This window comes from Enhydra lutris, unplaced genomic scaffold, assembly GCF_002288905.1.
Source record: "Enhydra lutris kenyoni isolate GAN:26980312 unplaced genomic scaffold, ASM228890v2 scaffoldscaffold17, whole genome shotgun sequence".
NCBI lineage: Eukaryota > Metazoa > Chordata > Mammalia > Carnivora > Mustelidae > Enhydra > Enhydra lutris.
Genome location: NW_019154101.1, coordinates 21,680,321 through 21,704,563, shown reverse-complemented (window position 1 = coordinate 21,704,563; position 24,243 = coordinate 21,680,321). Strand labels below are relative to the sequence as shown.

Below are 24,243 nucleotides of genomic sequence, written 5' to 3'. Positions count from 1 at the left end.
GTAACAAGTCAGGATGCGTAAGGCATTTCATTTTACCCAGGAAGTACTAAGTATAACCATGTACTAGTTCCACTCTTATTCAAGGCAGCTGTGAAGATTCAGTCAATAATGACTCAAAAACCTTCAAGCAAGGAGGCTGGAGAGAGGGCAGATGCTGATGCTTCTTCTAACACAGATTTGGGGAAATTTGGAGAGCCAAGGACTCACTAACAGTCATAATAAGAGACTACTTTTGAAGGATCACAGATGCAGCTTTTAGTGAGCATCAGATATGGTGCTCTCACCCCACATTCTGGGCAAGAAATCCTCTGGGACTCTAGCAATCCACTGAAGACAAGGACCTGCTCAAACATACCGAAAGAGGTAAGGTGTGCCATGGAAATGATACCAGAATGGTATAAAGAACCTGACAGTCTTTGCCAGTAAGGGTCTAAAATTTTACTGTGTATAAAACTGAGCCAGAGTACTTTTTAATAATGTGAATGCATAGGTTTCATTCTAAAAAATTCTGATTTAGGAATGAAGTGGTGGGCCCAGGTGCATCTATAAGTGCATCTATAGGAAGCACTTCAGGTGAATGTGACACAGGTGATACAGATACCCTACTTTTAGTTATCACATCCTTGCCATTTTCACAAATAAGTATTTATTCAGTGATAACTCTTCCAGGGACTCAGAAACAAAACATGGTCTCCAAGAAGCCTACAATACAGTTGGTAAAACAGTCTTTTTATTTTTTAAGGCCCATCAATATACAGACTAGAAATCATAGCACAGCAGAAATTCCAAGGCAGGGGCAGTTGCGGACGGCTAAGGTATGTGAAGATGCCAGACAGCAGTCAGTAACAGTGATGGGACTTGAAGGAAAAGAACTTTGACAAATAGAAAGGGAAGAAGACAGTGTTAGGAGCAAGAGTGTTATGCATGAATACATAAAGAAGATTTGGGAGAACGGTGAATATAACTGTGGAACTTAAAAGCATTTTAGAGCTCTTCCTTTTCTAGTTTCAGATGAGAACACTGTGGACCACATAGTTAATTAGCTTCTAGTCATAGAATAATAAAACTTTGGAAGTTTAGAGGGATTTAGTTCAAACAGCCTCCCCAGAAGAGTCCATTTAATCATGTCTAGTAAAACAAATCTTGTGTTTTGGGGGCAGCCAGTATAATTATTTTATAGCATCTCTACATACTGAACATCTTAAAACATCTCCCTATTTTGAACATAAACCTGCCTGTCTTTCAGGAAGTTCTAGTACCACAGAGCACACCCAATACATTTTCTCCTTTTTCCTTAAGAGAGTTTGTTAAATAGTGCTTGGTGCTTTGGATGGAAAGATGGATAAAACCTAGGAGTCTGAAGTATGCTGAGAGACCATAAACAGAGTAAAGCCAGTGTCGTAAATACTATGTACAAGGCCTTAGCAGAAAGGAGACAACTAACCATCTGGAACCACCTACTTGGGAATCCTGACGTTTGAGCTGGATTTCGAGAAATATGGGGAAACTGGGTGGGGGCTTGAATTTAATCTTTCATAGAACTTGAAGGAACTGTTTATAGACAAGTCAGCAACATGATTTAATTTGGTTTTAAGCAAATACTCTGATGACAAAGAGAAGAATTTCTGGGGAGGGGAAACTAAAAGTTAATGGGATGTTATGTTATGTTTGATAACTGGCACTGCTGTTGGCTGAATTAGAACAGCACTAATGGGAGTAATGTGAAAAGAGGGGATGGATTTTAAAGTTATCTCCCAAGAAGAACGGGCAAGGTTTTGACAATCAATTTTAAACAGGCAAATGAAAAAAACCTAATAAATGGGTAAACAAAGGAATAACAAATGTTGATTGTGTTTCTAAGTGGGGAGACCAGGAACAAAATGATGTAATTGATTGAGATACAGGGATTCAGAAATATCCAATTAGAAGGGCAGGGGCCTGAAGGAGGGAAAAAAGCAGGTAAAAATGACTATATTGAGGTCCTAAGGGCTGGACTTGTCTTTTCTCCCTTTTTATCCCAAAGAGATAGCCCAGGACTATGCATATTGATGAGTTCATAATAAATCACATAGAACAAATAAATCCCTTAGTTTTATAAAAAATAAACCCATCCAAAATCAAGAACTGAGACTTATGGAAATTTGGTGCCTTCACAAGGAAGGATCACCTAGCCTTGGTGGCACTCTTCAGAGGTTTTTTGATTTCACTAAAACATAAAATTTATGGAAAGAAATAAAGGGGAGCAAAAGTTAAGACCAAACATCAGGAGCATGAATAGCAGGCTAGGGAGTTTACTGTGAAGATAACAAGGAAACATTACAGTTTTGAAAGATGATGGAATTCTAGGGAACGTTCATATATTATAGGAATTCAGAAAACAAAGTTGGGGAGATTCTTCTAACCCAGCATTTCAGCCATCACACCTGAGCATGCATGAATTTAGGTTTGGAATCTGAGCTCTTTCCAAAGCCAGAGAGCCAAATGCTGGAGCTAAGCTTAGTTTCTTACGGCATCAATATCCAATTACATTTTCCAGAGTTTGAGATCCCTGATGTTCAATTCTGGTGACAGTCACTGGGGAGACAGGACCTGTGAAGTTAGTCAGGAAAACTGCCCAGAGTAGGAGCAAAGACACCTGCCAAGTATTCCTCTGGCTTTCTGCCTTCCTCACTAGATAAAACATATTTTCCTGTGGTCCATTATAAATAATCACTCTAGGGATGCCTGGGTGGCTCAGTTGGTTAAGCAACTGAAACTGCCTTTGGCTTAGGTCATGATTCTGGAGCCCCTGGATTGAGTCCCACATTGGGCTCCCTGATCACCAGGGAGGTTGCTTCTCCCTCTAATCTCTCCCCTCTCATGCTCTCTCTCTTTCTCAAATAAATTCTTAAATAAAAACAATCACTCTACATTGAGACTACAGAACCAAAACCTTTTGTTACAAAAAGAGACATAATATGGCTCATTTTGCTTCATACCCCCGACAGGCATGCTGGTTTGGACACTGTACCACCAGAAAGTGCACTGATCAATTTTTATTAGGGAGCTGATTTCAGAAACCTAATTCGTTATTCTTTTTTTTTTTTCTTAAAGACTTTATTTATTTAACAGAGAGAGAGAGGGAGATCACAAGTAGGCAGAGAGGCAGGTAGAGAGAGAAGATGAAGCAGGCTCCCCACAGAGCAGAGAGCCCGATGTGGGGCTCGATCCCAGGACCCTGAGATCATGACCTGAGCCGAAGGCAGAGGCTTTAATCCACTGAGCCATCCAGACGCCCCTCATTATTCTATATATCTAACAAAAATACTAATTAAAGATGATGAAATAGCAAAATAGGAATGGTCTTTTTTAAATCATTTAACAGAATGTTTTGGTAGTCCTCTCCCTTCTCCAAAGTTTTGCTTTTCAGTTTCAGTTATCTGTGGAAACCATATTTTGGGAGCAAATGAGCCTCCTAACATAGTGTCAGAAGGTCTATTGTAGCCTAATGTTTTTGTTATTCGCCTCACTTCATCTCATCATGTAGACATTTTGTCATCTTAATCATCACAAGAAGAAGGCAGGGGCGTAGAGTAGAATAAAATATTTTGAGGGAGAGCACATTTACATCACTTTTATTACAGTATGTCATTATAATTGTTCTATTTTATTATTAGTTATTACTGTTTAACTTCTTACTGTGCCTAATTTACAAATTTTAACATAGGTAGGTATGTGTAGAAAAAAAACCAGTACATATAGGGTTTGGTACCATCCCTGGTTTCAGGCATCCACTTGGGGGGTTTTGGAATGTGTTCCCTGAAGATAAGGAGAGACAAATGTATATCACTACAAGTCTCTATTTTTGGTTTCTTTTAGTTTATAAGGACCATTAGAGGAGCCATGGGCTTAATTTTATTTTTGGACTTGGTAGCATTTTTGTTCAGTCTTTAAAATGGCTTATTTAGCAGCCTTTTCCCTCAGCATCTGTTTTCCTGTGGATGGGCTCACACATGGATATTTAAAGGGAAAGGACCTTAATGATCCACCAATTCACCTTGTCAGCCAGTAAGAATACTGTAATCCATAATAGAGATTTCCCCTAATTTACACGTTTTTGTTGTCACACACCAAGGAAATTATACTAATAGGAGGAACTTCACAGGAGATAAATAGGGATCGTGGTCACAAAGGAAAAGGCCATGAACTGTAGTAAAACAAAACAAATATGTCCCTTTCAGAAATTTGAGATTGAGTTCTGCTCAAATTTACTAGCTTTGTGACACTATACAAATCACTTAACATCTTTAAGCTTGATCTATAAAACAAGAATGGTAAAACCTGCTCACCCATTTCAGGGGGGTGCTGAAAAACTCAAATGAGACAATGTTCATAAACTGTGCAAAATTATATTGATATGTTATAGTTAACAGTGGGCGTAAGTGATACTTGACCAACTAGGGCCAGATTGGAATCTAATCATTCCCAAGAACAGACTAGGAATACATTTGATGAGAAAACTGACAAGTGTATTTGACGAGAATATGTGTAACTGGTTTGTTGTTTTAAAACTGTGCCCTGTCATGAGTCATGTTAGACTAGGGTAACAGGTTATAGTTAACTTTTTAGATTTGGATCTCATGGAGTAAGGAAATAAGGAGATTGTGAAGTAAGTATTGATCCAGTGAGCAGAAAATTCTCTTTGAAATGACCATTAATTAAACAAATAAGAATCAGATTGCCAGAAGAGTCAGAGAACACGTCTCTGGAAGGCCATCCTGCGAACCTATCTGCTCTGTGGCCTTTGGTGTTACAGAATGACCAAGGGACTTGTTTCTACTCTCGGGTCCACTACAAAACGGCTACAGTCAGCTACCTACTTCCCTGGACTCTTTTTTCCTTAAATAATTTGAGGGGATTATGCTGCATACACTACTCACCAAAATCTCCCTACCTAGTAAAACATGTTGTTTTACTTACCTACTAAACACATGCTCTTTGTCTAATATTTTCTATTGACACAAATGGCATCAAACCATTCCCAAAGCTAAGATTCTAGAAGCCCCACTCACCCTCAACTCCAACCGCTCCTCCCTATGGATTCTACATCCTTAGCTCAGAGAGCTCACATCTTTCCACTTCCCACCAAGACTACTGCTACTGTTTAGCAATTACAGCGATCTTTTAGGAAGAATCGTTAAGATTTTATCAGGCCCCTGCTTTAAAAATGGCTTAAAGGCTTCTCACTGCTCTTCCCAAGTAACCACTTCTGTCAGTTAGCTCAGTTTACTCTCTCTCAACCTCATTTCTTGTCTAAGGAGCCATTGTAGTACCCTCTCAGCTGTAGAGAGAACTCCCCCTCATTTAAACCTCCCTCACTGTCTTCTTGATGAAAAGCAGAGTGTAATGAGAAAGCTGTTCTTTGAGCCAGAAGATCTGGGTATACTCTTATGTCTACCATTGTTGGCTGCCACTTTGGTCAGTTGCTTAATGGTTTGGGGCCTCAGTTTCTTCATTTTTAAAACAGTTAAAATATGTTGTGAGGTTTACAAGAGATAATACACATAAAAGCACCTGGCTTTCACAAGTTAGTAATAACATACAGAGAAGAACTGGAACGTGCTATTTTCAAGGCTCTGAATTCTGGCAACTGACCTCTTTAAAGCTATCAGTTGATGTTAGGAAAGGTCATCAACAGACTTACATAAGAAATCCAAAAACATGTTGATATGTGTTTGCCAAAGTGGTGCTTCAAGCAGTCTGGAAGCTATGTCCCATGTAGTGGTCAAGGGGTTGCCATGAAAGGTTTGAAAAATGCCTCCGTGAGATGGACAAAAATGCACTATTTTTAAACACTCAATATTTTAGTATTTGTTTGGTAAAAGTAATTCCAGTTAGTGAACTAGCATGGAAAGTTCAACTATAGAAATTAGTCAATGTGCTGAAAAGGGAAATTTGCTCAGCCAAACTATGTCATTCCCTTACAAGCTTTACCTAACAATGCCAACTACGTTTATAGTACGCATAGCATACTTCCTATGATTGTCACAGACATCATGCTGAACGATGACTCTTATCCATTGGTCATAAATTTTCAGACAAGATAATACTGGGAGGCCCAATAAATTCCAGTGTTTTCTGTTGATCTTCCTTCTACCTTCCTGCCTCATCCTCACGTGCTATCTGGTATCCTTGTTTTCCAGAGAAAAATCTGGGTGTGCATTGGCTCATTTGTAAACCATCTCATTAATTTCCAATTCTGTTTAAACAAGCCTTAAAAAGAAATGTTATACAACTTAGAAAGAATATCTAACAGCTCTGATTTATCTTCAGCCAAATAATGTTTAATTCTAGGTTCATATATTCTTTCTTTAAACACTGTGACATGCCCCAAAGGTAGGTTTGATGTGTGCTGTGCTGACTTATGTAATCTTAGCACATACTAAATGTTCAATAAATCACTGCTGAATGAATTTATGCTGTTTTAATTAGGACCAAGTTTAATTTCAATTTTTCCTCATATTTTTCTCCCAAAAGAATTTCGTTTTCACTTGTTGGCTTTAAAAAAATATCGTCTAAAAAAATCCATGAAAGTATAAAGAAAAACTCACACTTTTGAATTGAAGCCCTAACTCCACATTCTTGAAGTTCTGACTGACAACAATCTAAGGGTACAGCATGCTACAAGAAGGAAAAGGAAGAGCTCTTTGATTTTCCTGTTGGGGGGACTCTGAGATCTGTCTCTTGGTTTCGGATAAGTAAAAGATCAGGACTCTCATTTTATAGTGGGAGCAATGCAATCATAGACTAAATAAATGGTTTATCTAAAGTATACAGCAGAATGTTATTAGAAATCAATCCATCTGCCCCCTAACATGGGATTTCTTGAACGATAGTCCAAACTCCAGAAGATCTGGATCTGAAAAATGCAATCAGAAAGATGTTATTCTTCTGCAATTAAGTTTATGAAGTTTCCATTTCTTCTTCCTTAAATTTCTTTTTATTATTTTCTTTGATAAATTGTGGATAAATTTGGGATTCAAATGGGATTCAGGTGAAGACTCAGCAGTGAATGATTGTCATTACACATTTGAAGCAAAACAAGGAAAAGTAAAATCTCATTGTAGATATTTTAATAACATTATTTACATAGCATCTTTTTTCTAGAGTGCTTTTCCACAGAGGGGAAAAATCCTATGTAAAAAAGAAAAAAAAATCCTATTCCTATGAAGAAAGGAAACAGCATATACTAATGAGAAATCTGAGATAGTGACAACAATAAAGGAGGTGAATTAAAATTCAAGGCTTTTTAGATTTTAGTGTAGGCTCTAAATCATCAAAGGTAGGGAGAAATAATAACTAGTCAAAAGAATATACACCTTTTCTAGTCAAGTATCATAGTATTCATTAATAGTATATAAATAATTTTAAATTCAGTCAATGAAGCCTCTGATGCTTTCAATTACTTAGCTATGTTATCCCCTAGTACATATAAATACCTGAAAATACCATGCAAACAGGAAGGGGCAGAGTGGAACATGGGGGAGCTCTGGCCCCTTGAGGCTAGGGTACCAACCTATTTTAACAAGTGATATTTGATGTAAGCACCAGAGCCTAGCCATTACCCCTCTTCATAGTCTTTAAATAATAATAGAGAAACTAGAGCGTATGTAAGGTAGGATCTCAGATGTATTACTTTATTTTGGAGGGGACATGGAGAAATAGGTAAGAACTGCTTTTGAACATGTTGATAAAGAGAGCTGTAATCACTGATACCCCATCTTTTTAAACCCTGAGAATACCAGTAGCAAATTTTTATTATTTTTAACTTAAATTAACTCATTTCCCCTATATTCTGTGCAAATGAAACCACATCTCTACAGTGATAAGTTAAAATAAAATTTTGCAGTTCACATTTGGTACAGTTATATGTAATTCCTGTCTTGATTCTTTTACCCTTAGTCTTTTCCAGTATATTGGAGTCTGTACATCAGACAGCATAAAGCCTGCTATTGCAAACATTAATAAGATCTATCATTTAGGAACAGCTACTTACACTTTGTTTAATTTCTAATGGAAAGGATTTCTCTAAATATTTACACCAGAACAGTTGTCAGAATGAATCCTGCAAACTTGCTGGCATGCTCCCAGGAGCAGGGAACTGGCACGGGGGAAGGGAGATTCCTGGTCCCTGGTCCTATAATTTTAAGCAGTCCTAGAATTTCAGGGAGCCACTTGCTAGAATATGAAGGGTTTGTATTAACAAAAAGGTACTTCAGTGTGTAGCCAATTCAAGTCAAGTATCTCAACAGCCACTTTTGTTTATTCTTCTTGTAAAAATGACTCTCCATTTGCTTCAGGTTTAAAGGGATTAATTAGGTTTCAGCGACCCAGCAAATAAATTGTGTATGAGAAAAGAAATGTGTACAAGAAGTGTGAAGAAACACCAAACTTATTTTGTTCAATTGCTCCCAAGGTGCTTAATATATAGAAATGACTTGCTGCTCCCATGAGCTGCTGAGTAAGAGTTAACATGCAAGACTTAGACAAGAGAGAACTGAAATCTGCCAAGATAAATGCAGCAGTGTTTTATAAATTAACTCAGCTGTCTGTGTATTTATTTTTTTCTTTGGAAGATTCTAAAATTAAGACTGTTCAACTCATCTTCGTATTGGTTTGGAATTTGGAGAGTATTTGAGGAAGTGATTTGGGGCTAGGAAGGGTAGAGAAAACATCCTGCACTGGAACATCTTGGCAAGAATCAACTGAAACATGTTCTTACCTGACGAACGGTAGCACTTTTGCCCCTCAGCCTGTTAAGAGGTTTGGTTAAAAACTATTACGTAAAGCCTTCTGGGATTAAAAGCTCTCCATTATAGTATGGGAACTATATTAAAATCAGAGGCAGTTTTTAATGAATTTCTGAAATGTCAGTGAGAAGTCCACATGGCTGCTGAAAATGGCCGTGGTAGCCTGAAATGGCTGGGAGCTCCTTCTTCTAGAACTCTCCTTTAGTCTATTAGAAATTAAACTTTGTGGTATGGACACATAATGCTCACAAGTCTGGAAACACACATGAATCAGGGCTGGGTCCTGGAAGCGCAATGCTGGGTGGAATGGCACATGCTACTGATTATTGATACTAGGGTCAAGTATGCATCGACATGATCCTGCAAGTGTAAATGACTTCGAAGGGAATCCCACTGATTCATGTTTGCAGCTTGGATCTTCATCAAGCTCTGAACAGAACTGGAAAGCTGGGTGGATGTCTTGGAAATGTGCTATAGGAAAGAGAGATTGCCCTTTCTTTGTAGAAGGGGCTTAAGAGTTACCATGAGGATGACAGGAAGTGACTGGGTAAATGGAAGAAGGAGGAGCTGAAGATGCCACCTGTGGGCTTTTTCTCTTGTTACCAAACAGTAATGAAGGTCCTTTTGGACTTAGATCAACAAATACGTCATAAATTGGAAAAGCAAGACTGAATTCTGTAAGAAACAAATCTTCAGCAGCTCAGTATGTGCTCATATAGTTTGTGGCCAAGCAGCATTTGTCTGTATCTTTTGTATTTCCTGGCAGAAATGACATGCCACCAAAAAGTAATGACACAAGTAAATATAGGTTACAGTCTTTTTTTTTTTTTTTTTAAGATTTTACTTACTTATTTGAGAGAGAGAGAGAGTGAGCATGAGCAGGGGCCAGGGGCAGAGGGAGAAGCGGTCTCCCCACTGAGCAGTGAGCCCAATGAGACACGTAAGACACGCGGGGCTTGATCCCAATCCTGACCTGCGCTGCAGACACTTAATTGCTTAACTGAGGGAGCCACCCAGGCACCCCTAACGGTTACAGTCTTGCTGCTAAGTCTTTAAAAAATAAAATCTTCTTTTCTTAGTCTGTCTCATGGTCAAATTCAAGACCAAAGAAAATTAAATACATAGTGCCACTAAACTGGTGATATCATATTGACTGCTGGTCATTGTAACTCTTCAGTGTGCACAGCACAGGAGGTCAGGGTTTGTTAGCCAAATGTTACCTGGAGATTGCCAGTTGCCCCAGAAGGCTGGTCAGAAAAAGAATCTGACTGCCTGCCTCTCTGTGGACTTAAGATTAAACAATATCACCCAGCCACATGTTTAAACAAAAAGAGCTAGTGACCCAAAGTCATAGGAATATTGAAATACGCTGAAATTATTCTGAATTATAAAGAAATTTGAACCTATCACATTTAAGGGCACTGAACAGTGGGATCCATCACATGAGGTAGACAGCGTATCTTTTCTGGATGTTTGAGGCAATGCCAGTAGTTTCAAAGGCGGACTTTCGCTTAGGTTATTAAGCACAGATGCATTTGTGCTGTATGAATCTATTCCTATAAAAAGGTTTAACAATCTTCTAATTTCTAACATATTCAAAGTTTAAAATTAGAGCACCACTTACTGATAACTTCTCCTTAGCTACTTACAGCATCATGTTTCTAAATGGTATTCTTTTCAGTACAAGAAATCCTAAGTACACTCTTGGCCCTTTCTGAGCTCTGGAGGTTTTAGAACCCTTGTCCTGGAAATGTACTGCAATTTTCTTATTTCCAAACGTTACTTCAATATACTATATCTGAACTGACTTTAGGATGTTTACAGGGATCTCTTCCCTTCCCATCCTAATCAGACACCTCTTTTACAAAGCCTTAGACTAAATTCCTTAGGTTCTTTTTATCTACTGAGGGAGGGAGGAGAAAACTTGCAACTGGAGACGGCAGGAATTTTGCACGTGTGCATTTGCCCCCCTGCAGGCAGACAAAGTGGTTGTTAAGATGATGGTGACATGATCTGTGCATGTATACCAGGGGCATATTTTGATCTCTTGCCTGCTTAAGGTGAATAATCTATTGAAGAAAAAAATTGGTGGAAAAGCATTGTTTTCTGGTGGATTTCCTGCTCTCCATAACTCATGATTGCTCCCAATCCTTAGGGACAAGTAACTAGGTCTGACCACGGGGCAGTGGCTCAAGTGTGCTGTGATGACCCTCCTCCCCAGGAGCCTGGCTTTCCTCAGTTTAATTACTTTTGGCAATTGTGGTTATTGGGATTTGGCCTAGTGACTCACTAGAACCCGAATTCTCCCAAGGAGCCCCCTTAACAAGCAGAATTAAGTCTGACAGGAAGCCCAGACTTCCACTTTGCTTTTACATGGAGATTTCCCTGGTTTACGACAAGGTTTGGAAATCTTTCGTGGACTAGGAAAGAATAATAAATGAGACGTAATGAAGATAACCACCCAAAGGAGAGCCCATTAGGAGAGGAGTAAAAGCAGTAAGTTCACAAATAAACAACCTACCACACAAAACTTAACCCATTGAGATGGAGTTAAAACTACGTTATTTATAGTAGTTTTACTGATCAACAGTAGTCAATCTGGAGTTAGTCAGGAATTGTAGAAACTATAAAAGAAAAGAATGTTTATTTCTTGTTACGCAGTTTTCTAACCATGACATGTTTTCTGAAGACAAAGAGTACTCTGGGGCACATTACCAATCATCTGGTAAGACCTGAGAACAGTTGTTTATCATTAAGTAGCTTTGAAAAAAATTTTGGTATGGCTGATACCCCATCTTTTATCCATTTAGTGCCTCACTCAGCCACGGGAGGGTTCAGCAGCAAGCACACTCCCCTCTGGTTGCACCTTGCCCAGTCGCAATGCTCTTGTCCTGGGAAGTCAGTGTCTGTTAAACTCAGTACCATGTCTTACTGTGTGCACTTTGCTCCCTTTTCTTAGACTCTCTGGCTGAGACAATTCCCTATCAGACAATCTTGTCTCCACTGGTCAGTGCCACAAGTTTAACAATACTCTACTGATAAACAATACGAGGCTATCGGACTACTTTATATTTTAAACTACTATCTGCTCAGATGATGTTATATCTCATCTCTTACCACACCCCACACAAGTCCATTTTGTTTGTCTAATCCCCATGAAACTGGCATTGTATTTAACAGTTGCCCAGCTGTAATAGTTATTCTTGAATTAAGGGTCCAATAGTAGTTCTCAGTCTTGGGTGCAAAATCATCAGGACCGCCTATGAAAACACAAATGTTCAGGCCAAATCCCCAGAGATTGTTTCATTTGGTCAAGGGCGGAGTCTGTCTTTTTGGTTGTTTTGTGTGTGTGTGTGTGTGTGTGTGTGTGTGTGTGTGTGTGTGTGTGTTTTATTTATTTGTTTTAAAGATCCTCAGGTGATTCTAATTTGAAATCAGGGTTGAAAATCACCAAAAGTACCAAGGCCTATAAAGAAAGAATTTGGAGTGGAGGTTACTTTTAATACTCATGGTGAAAGTAATATAAATAGCAGATTTTATGAAGCACCATAAAGATGACTTTTCTGGAAAACAAAAACTAGCCAGTGAAATATCTATTGTGGTTGTAAATTACATAGAAGGATTTTGATATTTAACTGTGAAATTATAGACTTTGCCACATCCTCATGTCTAAGTTAATCTTCTCTTGGGTATGCACAGGGCAGATGAGAAGAATAGTCTTGCAGTATTTCATATAAAATGTGCTATTCTATTGCTTCTAAGGAAGAAAATCAGCAACTTCTTATGTTTAAAAACCATCAATAGGGTAAGTTTAAGGAAAGAGAGCAAAGGGGTAGGGAAAAAGAAAGAGAAATGGGAGAATGTACTAGAATACCAGAAGCAACCTCTGTAGTAAATGTTTGGGAAACACTTGTGGTTTGTTAAATGAGGAGGAAGAAAGAATGAGCAAAGAGAGAATAAGGGAAAGAAAAGGTGAGGTGGGGTTTGAGAAAATGAACCTATGACTGCCCTAAGTACTTATCCCAGTAGTTGAGGAGATGTGAAGAAATCAGGGAAGGACACAGGCTTTGGAGCCAAACCTGGGATGAAGTCCCAGGTCCACCACATCTTTGTTGAGTCATCTCAGATGACTAACATGGGGTTACTGACACCATCCTTACAGGGTAAGTGTGAGGACTAGATGAGATAAACTTTTGCGAAAACGTCAAGTACAGGATCTAGCCCTCACAGGTGATTTAAAACATGGCAGTTATTTAAATAATAACCAGTATCTCAACATTCACTTTGACAAATAAATATAAATGAGTAGTAAAATAACATATATATGACTATAACAGTGGCTCTGAGAACCATGAAACTACAGTTTGCCCGGAGGCACTTCCACACACTTTGGCATAAAAGTTTTGTCTCTTTCTTATCAGTGAAATGTGAATCTACTGCCTTTCCTTTTATGACACCCTTTGTCATGATTACTATGTTCATACCTGTGAGGTCCCTTTGTATAGAAAAAAGAACATAATGATGAGAAACTAGGTTCTTTTTTTTTCTTACCAACTTATCAAGCATATGTTAAAAAAACAGTGTTCTAAAATAAGCATCTCACGAATTCTGTTATTTTATATTGTGTGGTGGTGGTTTGTATTATGTGGTTATAAAATGGGGGCTGCTTTACCACTTACTCTCAGGAATGTGCTTTGTATTGGGGTATAATTATAAATATGCTTTCCAGCTAGTTTTCTGAGGCCAGATTTTAGGGTGAATATAGTGTACTGGATTATTGTGTATTCATTCTAGAAAGATGTTTTAAGGTAACTGAATCTAATCCCATGCCAATGCAAAGTGCTCAGAGACAACTAGGAGGATAAACACACTAGAAAATATTACCTGCTTCTGATGCAGAAGGCCAAAATTGAATTGGAGGAGAAAGAGGACATGGGGCCTCGGTGTTACTAGGGTTGGATAATTACTCAGTGGGGATGTTGCAGAGGTAATACGGATTATCTCTGTACAGTATATACACTGTACAGAATATATACACTGTACAGATGGGCTGGATTCCTTCAAGTGCCATCCCATCCTCAGAACCTCTCATTGTAAGAGCACACTTTGTAGAGAAATCTGCTTGAAAGGAGAATGCCACTGTTATGAGTAGATGCTAGATCCAAATGGAATGATTAGGGACCAGTCTCTTATATAATACAAAGAGTAGTACAAAAATGAGAGGCTTCAGTTGAGATAGGTACATTAGACTCTTTAAAATAGACAAAGTAACTTAATGTAATTAATCTTATTTTGATACTACAGGTAAGAGTCTCAATGTCAGCTATGCAAACACTTTTTTTTTTTTTTTTTTTTTTAGAGAGAGAGAGAGATATCACAAGTAGGCATAGAGGCAGGCAGAGAGAGAGGGGAGGAAGCAGGCTCCCTGCGGAGCAGAGAGCCCGATGCAGGGCTTGATCCCAGGACCCTGAGATCATGACCCGAGCTGAAGGCAGAGGCTTTAACCCATTGAGCCACCCAGGCGCCCCTATGCAAACACTTTTAATAATAATAAATATGGCACCACTAGATTTTATCTCATGCATTCAACTATCCCCCTTATATGACTCCCAAATACTTACCTTCAGTCCCGATACTATGAGATTTTGATTCTGAGTTACTAGATGCTGGCCCTCAAAGTAAAGATAGCTCAAAAGAAAAATAAGTTTCTACCAAGTCTGCTTCCCTTAACTTCCCATCTTTTTATTTTCATTGCTTTTCCATTCACCCAGATCTGAGTCCTTACACTACAAAATCTGGTGCCAAATATGTCTCCGTCTCTTTTCCCTTCATATCCAATTAGTTGCCAAGACCTAGACACTTGATCCATATAAATATTTGAATCCATATAAATCACTTGCTCTATATACTCCCTTGCTCAATCAGTCTCTGTTATTATCACACAGGGCCTTATTATCTTAAACCTGGGTCATCACAGTTGCTGCTTCCACCCTAGTACAGGCCACTTCTGACAGCCTGTCAGGTGTGTGTGTGTGTGGGGTTTGCAGCATCTCTCTAGCTGGATTCCAAACCAGCTTCCTGAGACTCCAAGCCCAAGGACAAGATGCACCTACTAAAGACTGAGTATGCTCACTGTGCAATGGCTATAGTTTTGGGCCACTAGATATTGTGAAAAATAAGAAATATCATAATTAATTCCATCTCTACTTTGATAAAGCTCTTATTAATCTTTATATATATTCCTTATAATAAAGGAATATTTATATTTGCTTGCATTCTCAATCTTCATCCACTAAATTTGGTTGAAAAAGAAAACTAAGTTTAGAAGAACTGTTTAACTATGACTATTTAAGTCATAGTTGTGACTTATGTTCTCAGACCAAAAGATGGTAAGTTGAAGAGATAGGCATCTACTTTTTCCCAACAGACACTGGGGATTCTCCCTCAATGGCATCTTAAGTCTCAGTTCCTACCATGAACTTTTGATGCTTGCTACTCATCAAATTCTTAAAGGTCAGATGGAACCCTAAAATAAGGTAGTGTTTTGAAGACTGGATTATATTCTTGCATAAGGCATGACAACAGTTAAAAGCTATTAAGTATATATTTAATTGGGCAATCATATTCTTTAGTACCATTGAGTTTTCTCTATAAAACTTCCAGAAGAATTTTAGTGGCAGCAGATGGTAACTAGGTCTCTTGCCAAGATTACAAATAAGGCAGAAAAGCTTTTATCAGATAAGAGGCACCTGTAACCATATTTTCTAAAATGAATTTTTGAAATTATTCAAATTTTTCAAATGCGAAAAAAAATGTAGGTAATTTACTTAAAATTTCATCTTGTTGAAAACTCTCTGGAGCAGAAAATGGGATTTCATAGCACTCAATGGCATTTAGACAGTAAGCATCCTCAGCACCCCACAATCCTTGAGAATGGAACATTCCACTCTTTTCAGTATTGCTGGATAAGTACTTTAAGCAGAATGCTAGTAATACTCCTGAATGGAAAGATCTGGTGGACAGGATTAAATAGAAAAAAAATGGTCAGTAAATTTTTGCAGATGTGTATTTTATGCTTTACATATTTTGTTAAGGTGTAACTTCAAAGCATTTCAAACTTACTGGGTTGTCCAACAGATGGTAAATTTAAGATAATCCAATCATTTTAAACCTGAAGAAAACATTCACAATTAAGAAAGTAACCCACATTTTTCCTCAAAATCAAAAGGAAGGTAAAAAAGAAACCTATATAATTTATGATGCAACACTTCTCAATGCTCATTCTCAAAAGCATGCCAATGTACCATGCACTGTTCAGAGAAGAAATAGTTCTAACCAAGTAAAACACGTAATTTCAACACACTGTCTTGCATGATCCTTACCATGCTCTCAGAACTGAATGATGTTTTCCTAATGGTAACCAAAGTTGCTTCTTACATTTCATGAAATATAATATCCACTTTGATGGCATTTCAAGAATTCACTACTTGGAAAAGGATTTTTGGGAGGTGGGATGAGTGGATAGCGGGGAAGTAGGAAAAAGGGTTAGGACAACATCGAGAATGAAACATTTAGATAAAGTGGGGAAAGATGAGTTAAGAAATCACTATATGTAAAACAGTCTTATTTTTTGATACTTCATTCTTAAAATTGCAGAGGGACCATTTGGTCTTAACTCTATTTAGGATTCTGACAATCCCACATGATATACCACCAACATTACATAGACTTTAAAAGAACAACTGCATTAAAAAAAAAAAGATTAACCATGTAATTGGAAAATGTTTTTTAGATATTTAATAGTAATCTGGAGATCTCTGTCCAGATTTAAATATTTTAAAATGATCCAGCAACTAATAAATTTGTTTTGTAGTATGGTGGTATGTATGGTTTCCCCATAACTTGAAAATCAAATCTAACTACATGTTGTAATTTCTATTCATTGCTTTCTGGGGACCTAATTTGTGGAATATTAAATTCTGGGTAAATATTTAATGGAGAAATGATTTTATCAAGAGCTATCTACCTATAAGTTGAAATACTGTTCATTTTTCATGTTTAGAGGAACAATGAAATGATGACATTAAGTCAGTTTCACACTCATTCTTATATTCTCAGTTACTTTACATAGAGTAATTTAGGATTAAAAAGACAATATTCAAAAATTATCATCCTTAATGTTCTAAGTAAAATCCTTCTATTGAAGTAATAAAGAATTAAAATAGTATAACAACAGGATATGTTAAAAAAATAACTCTGAGGTGTAATAGTGAATATATTAGAATTTACAATTGTTTGTATTTAGATATTGCCATTACTGCCTAAGAGTGTAAATCTCATACAAACATCACATGATATGTTCATACAAACATCACATGATATGTTGCAGAATATTCTTTTTCCAGCAAATTTTACTCATATCTTCTATCTATTAATGTTTCTTTCAAAAACAAAGTACATTGGTAACTGAAGCAGACAGGTGAGAAAATGCATTGTAGCCAATTTCCAAACCATACTTCCATTCAAAATTAAATATTACAATATTACCAAATTAAATGTTACAAAATGTGTAGGAGAATGAAAGATTTTTTATCCTATAGTTAACTTGATATTTACCATAATTGGCAGTGCAATTATCAAGAATGTATCAGAATCTCAGAGAATGGCTCAATGTCTGAAACAATGTCATGAACAATGACAATATATTCCTACAGGATGGTTTTATTTTATTACCATTAAAATTATTTCCCTTATTTTGTTACTCCTTTATCTCAGACATTCTTATGAAGGAGTTTTAGAAGTTTCACAGATTGTGCAATGACAGCTTTGTAATTGCAATGCACACAATGGCTTTTTAAAACTTGCGTGTATCTAGAACCCAGATAATTAAAACCCAATTAATAGATGGCATCAGATAAAAAGGATACTACAAAGACATCTGATGTTTCTAACAATAATCTTCTGGAATAATATGATCCTACAATGTCTTCAGAATAACTGAATAATATTATTATATTTAGCAAGCTGCACTATTACTATTCATTATTGCTGTTATTACCAGATATTTAATTTTTTGACATTGGTCACTAATGTATAATAATATAAACATCCCTTCAAAAATTTCCAGTCAACCAGAACAGCTTATTCTTCAAACAAAGTGGATAAATGATGGTCTGGAGACATCAGACTTATTACTTAACATTCCGGACATCTCTCTGACAGATCAGCAGGTAGAAATCTACCTACTAGCAGCAGGAGACAAGTTCTACCTACTAGCTGTATGGCTTTGATTAAGTTACTTAGCCTCTGTTATTCGGATCCTTCCTCTGTAAAATGGGAATATAAATACCCGCTCTTCAAGTTACTATTTAGGGGTCTGAGGGTATAACTCAAGGGAAATCCAGTGCAATGGTAAGGTACTGTGGTTATTATCATTATGGCAAGTATGACATTTACTTTTATTAGCAGATAGTCTGGAATTCAGAATCTGACTATACTAAGTTGCAAAGACTGACCTGGAAGTGAGTTAAAAACTGGATTTGGGTTCTTGATTCAATGCTGTACTTAAAGCCAAACTTTGCTTCTAAAAACATTGCTGGTTGGGGAATTTTGAATAAGGGTTGCATTTCCTTTTTATCTTAAATAAGTTCAAGTTAGTCATTTCTAGGAGCTATATTCGAATCCAAATAGGTAAAAAGTTATTGTGTATTTACTCACCCATAACTCCACAGATAATTTTTAAGGTGCAAAATTTATGTTTAAAATGCTCTAAGATCACTAGTTTTCACAAAGTATAGACAAATGGTATAGCAGTTGTTTCAGGAAAACAGGACAATAGTAATGTGGCTTTTGCTACATCTGAGGATTAGCCATGATTCCTTAGACTTGACAATACTCAACACCACAAACAAATTACTTTTTTTTTTTTTTGCAAGAAACGTTTCTACTAAAACATTCAAGAGACCACTTAAAAAAATTGTGAAAAAACAGTTCTTACACCTTAATTTTCTACCTCTTGTATTTTAGAAGTTTAGGAAAGTGAAGCTATTTAACTACAGGCCAAAGGGAGGTACTCTTAAATGTTCATTTTAGTTGTCTCTTTTAGGAAAAAGTAAAGACAACTATTTTCTGAAATACCTTTGACTATTACTTTACCTTTCATTAATTTTTTTTCCCTAGACCGCATTGGAGGACAAAGTTCTTATACGTTTCTTTCAGAAATTTCCAAAAGACAAGTATGTGCACATGCAATTTGGCCTTGAGTTTCTGGACATTTAACGAAGATCTCTCCTTCCCATTCTCCAAAAACCAAACTGCACCTGCCAAGAGCCTAGTCTGTCTTCTCGAAGGACGCAAGGGGTCGCCCCTCTCCAAGGATTGTACCAGCAAACCCAGCTGCAAAGGCGACTCAAGGGCGAAGCAGCAAGGAGCATCCATCCCTTGCTACGGGAGCTCTCTCCCAGCCCCACTCCCACAGAATTGGGATTTCAACCCAGTGCCACGCACTCCCTCCCTCACCCCCACTACACAATCAGAGGGCGCCTCTGTCTTGGCCTTGAGACAGGTGGAAAAGCTGTTCGCCTTTTGACTTCGATTTCTCTGGAGTATGAAACTAGAGATGGGCCATCCCGCTGGGCCCCGCAGCCTTGGGGCAGCATCACCGGGCAGCTGGGGCTGGTGGGAACGAATGGATGGCCAGGTTTCTTTCGCATGTCTTCCTTCAAAAACAGGGGCCCCCAACTACAATCGGAGGCACCTCTACACTGTTGCTCAGGACCCTGGCCCCCTCCCCCGAATTGTGTAGCTACTGGCCCTGGGGTCCTCAGTGGGGTGAAGGAAGTAGTGTGTCAGAGCAATGCAAAGCAGGAGACTGCCCTTGGACCCGGCATCCTTCTCCCCACCGACCTGAGATGAAGTGTCCGCGGGCCCGCGAGGTGAGGAGGCAGGGACCACCAAGGCGCAAGGGCAAGGCTCAAGCCCCAGGCCGCCCCTTCGGTGAGGCGGCCTCTTGCCTTGAGTGAAAGGGTGGATGGAGGAGTTACGAAGAACACAAACCATTCAGAAGCCAAGAATAATAAATCGGATGCCCTGACATGTTTAGCTTGGGCCCTCCTGCCCCCTGCTACGCGGTCCCAGGGGTGGTGAGACCCTGGCGCTTGGACCCAGCTACGTTTTTTTAAAGGCAGTTTTCAGGTGAACCAGACTTTGTCTGCCAGAGGCTAGTGGCACAAAGGGAGCTTTCAGGGGACCCTCACGTCCAGGGACAGGGCAGAGACAAACAGAGGCGGAGAAGCGATTACTAAATCTCCATCTCACTCAAGCCTGGGCTGTGTCCCCGCAGCTGCACCCGCGCCCGCCCGGAGGGGCTTCACCCGCAGGCGCTCCGAGACTGGGTCCTTGCGCGGGACCCGTTGCCGCCAAGCGTCACTGGCTCCCCCGCGGCGGAGGTCTGGGGGGCTACGGCAGTAGCCTCGTTCTCTGCGTCCCGCGAACTCCGGGAAGAGTTCTCCCTCCCTGACCCCACCAGCGCCCCCCGCGCCGGAACCAGGGTCGCCCCCAGCCCTGCTACTGGCGAACGGACTGTCCACGCGGGCACAGAAGCCAGCGCGCCAGGCTCCCCGGGAGCAGGGAGAGGTGCCATTCTCGCATCTGTCTCCGAATCTCTAGAAGACGCCACCTTTCAGATAGACCAACCCGGGGTTGAGGGTGCCCTGGGGTACCCACCCATTTAATCCCAGCTAGGGCACTGTTTTCAAGACGACTTCGCAAGCCAACCTTCCAAGTAACAGGAGATACGGAGCAGTTGAGGAGGCGAGCCTGAGCGCTTACGGGGAACCCCACCCTCACTCTGTGTCTGCCCCAGGAGACCCTTGAAAGAGCCTGAGACGGTGCAAGCGCTCACGCGTGACAGGCAAGATCGTAACTGGAAACTGGGCATCTCCGGCTCCCAGCGGCGGGTTCGGCGGTCCTCAGACCCTCCCCGCAGTGGGATCGCGAGCGGCTCTGCAAGCGCGTAGACACGCGAACCCTGAGCGCCCCGCGTGCCCTCCTGCTCCATCCGTGCGTGGTTGCGAGTAGCCGCCGCGCAGGCGCTCGCTCGCTGGCTCCCCGGCTGGCCCGCGGGCAGTTCGCAACCAGAGCGAGGTCTTCCTGAGCGAGGCAGCCACGCGAGGCAAACCGGCGCCGCGGCCGCTCCTCCCCCCGGCTCTTCCTCAGCGGCCGGGGACATCTCGCGGGCCGGGTGTCTAGGATGCCAGGGGCTTCAGACCCCCGTCCCAGTCACGGAAGGAAAGCACAAATAGCTAGAGCTGGTCTAACGAAAACCCGAACTCTCCCTCGAACCTTAAGTAACGAGGGGGCGGGAGCCACGTTAACGCCCGGTCCGCCCGCTTTGGCACCCGCGAGGATGCGGAGCAAGAGAAGGGCGCGCAGAGGAAGGCGTGAAAGGCGCGGTGGATCTCGGAGGCGTGGGGTGCAGGGAGGGAAGACAGCTGACGCCGGGAGCCGACGCAGGACAGGCAGAGACCCTACAGGTGAACGCGGCGGGAGGGAGCAAACGTGTAGAAAAAACCCTGCACTTACTTCTTCGCTGGCGCCTTCCCCTGGAGGCGTTTTGGCTGCCGATGTATTCCATAAAGTTCAAAATGATAAAAAACCAAGAAATCAGTCGCAAGTGCATAGTAACCCAGTAATGTTTCCTTTCCTTTCCTCCTTTTCTTTTGTTAATTATATTAAATGTTCTAGAAATATAGGTAAGTGTTAGGCGTATAGAGAGGGAGACCCCAAGCAGCGGACAACTTCTCCACTCAGATCCGATAGGCGTGCTGGGATGGCAAACGAAGCGGGTCGGGTGCAGGGAAACCAACTACTGTATTTTCAAATTGTCCGAGCCCTCAACCGCGGCGGTTCCGCAGGGGTGGCTGTCAACACCGCGAGCGAGGGTTCCACGAGCAGCGAGCGGCCTCGCCGGGGCGGCCGCAGGTAGCATGGTGAGGGGCGGCGGCGGGCAGGATCCGGGCGGGCGGGTACTGGCGGCGGCGGCCCCTGGGGCTCAGAGGTTGCGGCGGCTTCGGCGACAACGGCGGGGACCCGGGGATCGTAGGGGAGCGGGCGCCGTCGGCACCGCGGCCATGGCCAAGGGGTTGGCGGAGAGACCCCGAGCTGCTTCTGCTGTTCGCGAGTAGGAGCCGCTCCAGTGGTGGAGGGAGGGAGGGAGGGAGGGAAGGACGGGACGAGGGAGGGGGAAGGGGGGGATGGCTGCGGGGGGCGGGGGGAGCTCGGGGGCGGGGAAGGAAACTGCTGGAGCAACAACCCTGAGCGACCTCAATAACTTTCAATTTCAAGAGGGAAAGAGGGAGCTGGAAAAGTACAGGCGTTGCGATTTGGCAGAGGGACGGGAAGAGGCGCCTAAGGGGTCCCGGGTCTGCGACGGAGCATCTCTGGACACTGCAAGGAAGGCGGAGAACGCGAGCGGGGGGAGCGGGGGAGGCAGAGCGTGGCGAGAAGAGCCCCTCAGAAGGCAGCTTTCGCGGGGAGAGGTGGGCGCCCTAGTGCCAGGAGTGTTGAGGCCGAAGGTCCCGCGGGCCCGAGACGCCCGCCCCCCACTTCTGAGCCCGGCTGGTCTCCACCGCCTCAGGCTGGGCGCCCCAGGCTCTCCCCGCGGAGCGCCCCTGCTACCTCGCGCCTTCACCCCCAGCACCGGCGCGCAACGACTGGCCCAGGGCAGCTCGCCCCTCGCCACCCAGGCAGATCGCTGGAGGGTTTCTGCGTGCGGGCTTCTTTCCGGTTTTCTTGAGCACCCACTCCTTTGCTTTCTTTCTTTCAGTAAAGGTAGCTGCAGTTGGTTCCCGGGCGACTGATCCGGAGGAGCTCAGTGGGCGCTGACGGTCACTTCGCGGGCGGGTTACCTGCCCCGAGTGGGAAGGACCCAGCCGTGTGTGCGTTCAGGACCGTCCCTTTGGAAATTCGGTTGTGCTGCGGCTTTCGTCCAAACTGAGCCTTTGCTGCGGCTCTGGAAGATTCCTCCACTCCTCAGGCAGTGCTCTCCTTAGTCTGACTGCCCTCGCTCGGCGCGCGTTCCCTCTCACCCGCTGTCTCCCAGTCTTGAAAAGATCTGTTGTGCAATTTCGTTTCTCGTCTAGGGAGCAGAGAATGATATTCGGAAAGATTTTTCCCAGTCTTAGGGGAGATGGGGAAGGTCCACTACTTCCTCTGTTCCCAGCGCAGGTAAGGGCCCCCTGGCAGTGGGAAATAAAGGCCTCTGGTCCACCCAGGGATGGGAGAACGGAGGGCCGGCATTTCTGAGCGGCGTACACTCTGGCTGTTACTAGTCAATGGTAGGCTTCCCACCGCTTTTCTCCAGAAGCAGAAGTCGATGAGCTTCCAGACGTTACTGAAAAAGTATTATTTGAAAGTCACAAGCCCCCGAAGTGATTTTAATATGAACTAATAGGTAGCTGTATTTAACAATATCCGAAGGACTATACTTTACAGCATTACAGTTTTACACAGCCCCTGAGAAGTCACTTTGAAAAAGTCCCTGATTCATAAACACCTTGCTAATTCTTATGCTCAAATAATTTAGGTTTAGAAGATAGCCAAAGCCCTGCTGGAAAGCAAGTAAGATTTGTATTTCTCTCTTTCTCCTCCATTTATAATCCCTAAACTGGATTGCCTTCTATTTATGTGTTTATTAATAACGGGGATAAGAAGGTTACCGCTCCTACCCATCCCATTTTGCAAGCTTGCGATGCTTCAGACTGTATTTCTCTGAAGTCTTCAATGGTGTGGTTATACAGCCCAGAAGAGAGGACTGAGGAGATGAAATGGCCCGGAAGCAAAAGGAAAGGAACATGAATACACCTTCTTGTTAAAGTGCTAAAAATTAGAATCTGAGAACCTGGCCTTTCCATGTTAATTCCTTAATTAAATATTATTAGTTACTTTGCATACCTGTATTGGAATTTTGAAGTAAGAGTAGTTTTCCTTAGAGTTTATATTATGGGAAAGACAACAATCCCATCAAGGATATGATTTTTTGGCTTATTTTTAATAATTTTTATTTGTAATTATTTCTTTGTGGTAGAATGGTATTTTCTGTACATTGCAGGCACAGACACGTGCATGCACACACACACACACACACACACACACACACACACACACAAACACACTCCCTGTCTTTATCTGTTGCATAATGTCCAGTTGCAAATGACTGAGTTTATCACTTTGAACCAGAAAAATTTCAGATAACAGGACAATTCCAATAATGATTATCCAAAAAAGAAGCTACTCTATTTTTCTGTGTCTGTCCCAGTCAGCTTTGCTTTCCTTCTTACTTAATACCTCAGATCCTGAATATCTGCACCATAAAATGTGGGGGATTTAAAGGCTGTGGGAGGCTCCCTTTGAAAAGGACTCCAGAGACTGCCTTTCTAATCCAGGATACTTGAGC

At 41.4% G+C, this 24,243-nt stretch overlaps 1 protein-coding gene across 1 annotated transcript in view; it reads right to left on the bottom strand.

Annotated features, from left to right (window-relative positions):
* LOC111147829 (R-spondin 3) overlaps positions 1-21,688 on the bottom strand; it is an 88,336-nt gene extending 66,648 nt beyond the window's left edge. The window contains exon 1 of the mRNA XM_022504082.1: positions 21,372-21,688. Within this exon, the coding sequence (XP_022359790.1) occupies positions 21,372-21,468 (97 nt within the window). The 5' untranslated portion in view covers positions 21,469-21,688. The remainder of the gene's footprint in view (positions 1-21,371) is intronic.
* Between the last annotated feature and the right edge of the window lie 2,555 nt (positions 21,689-24,243).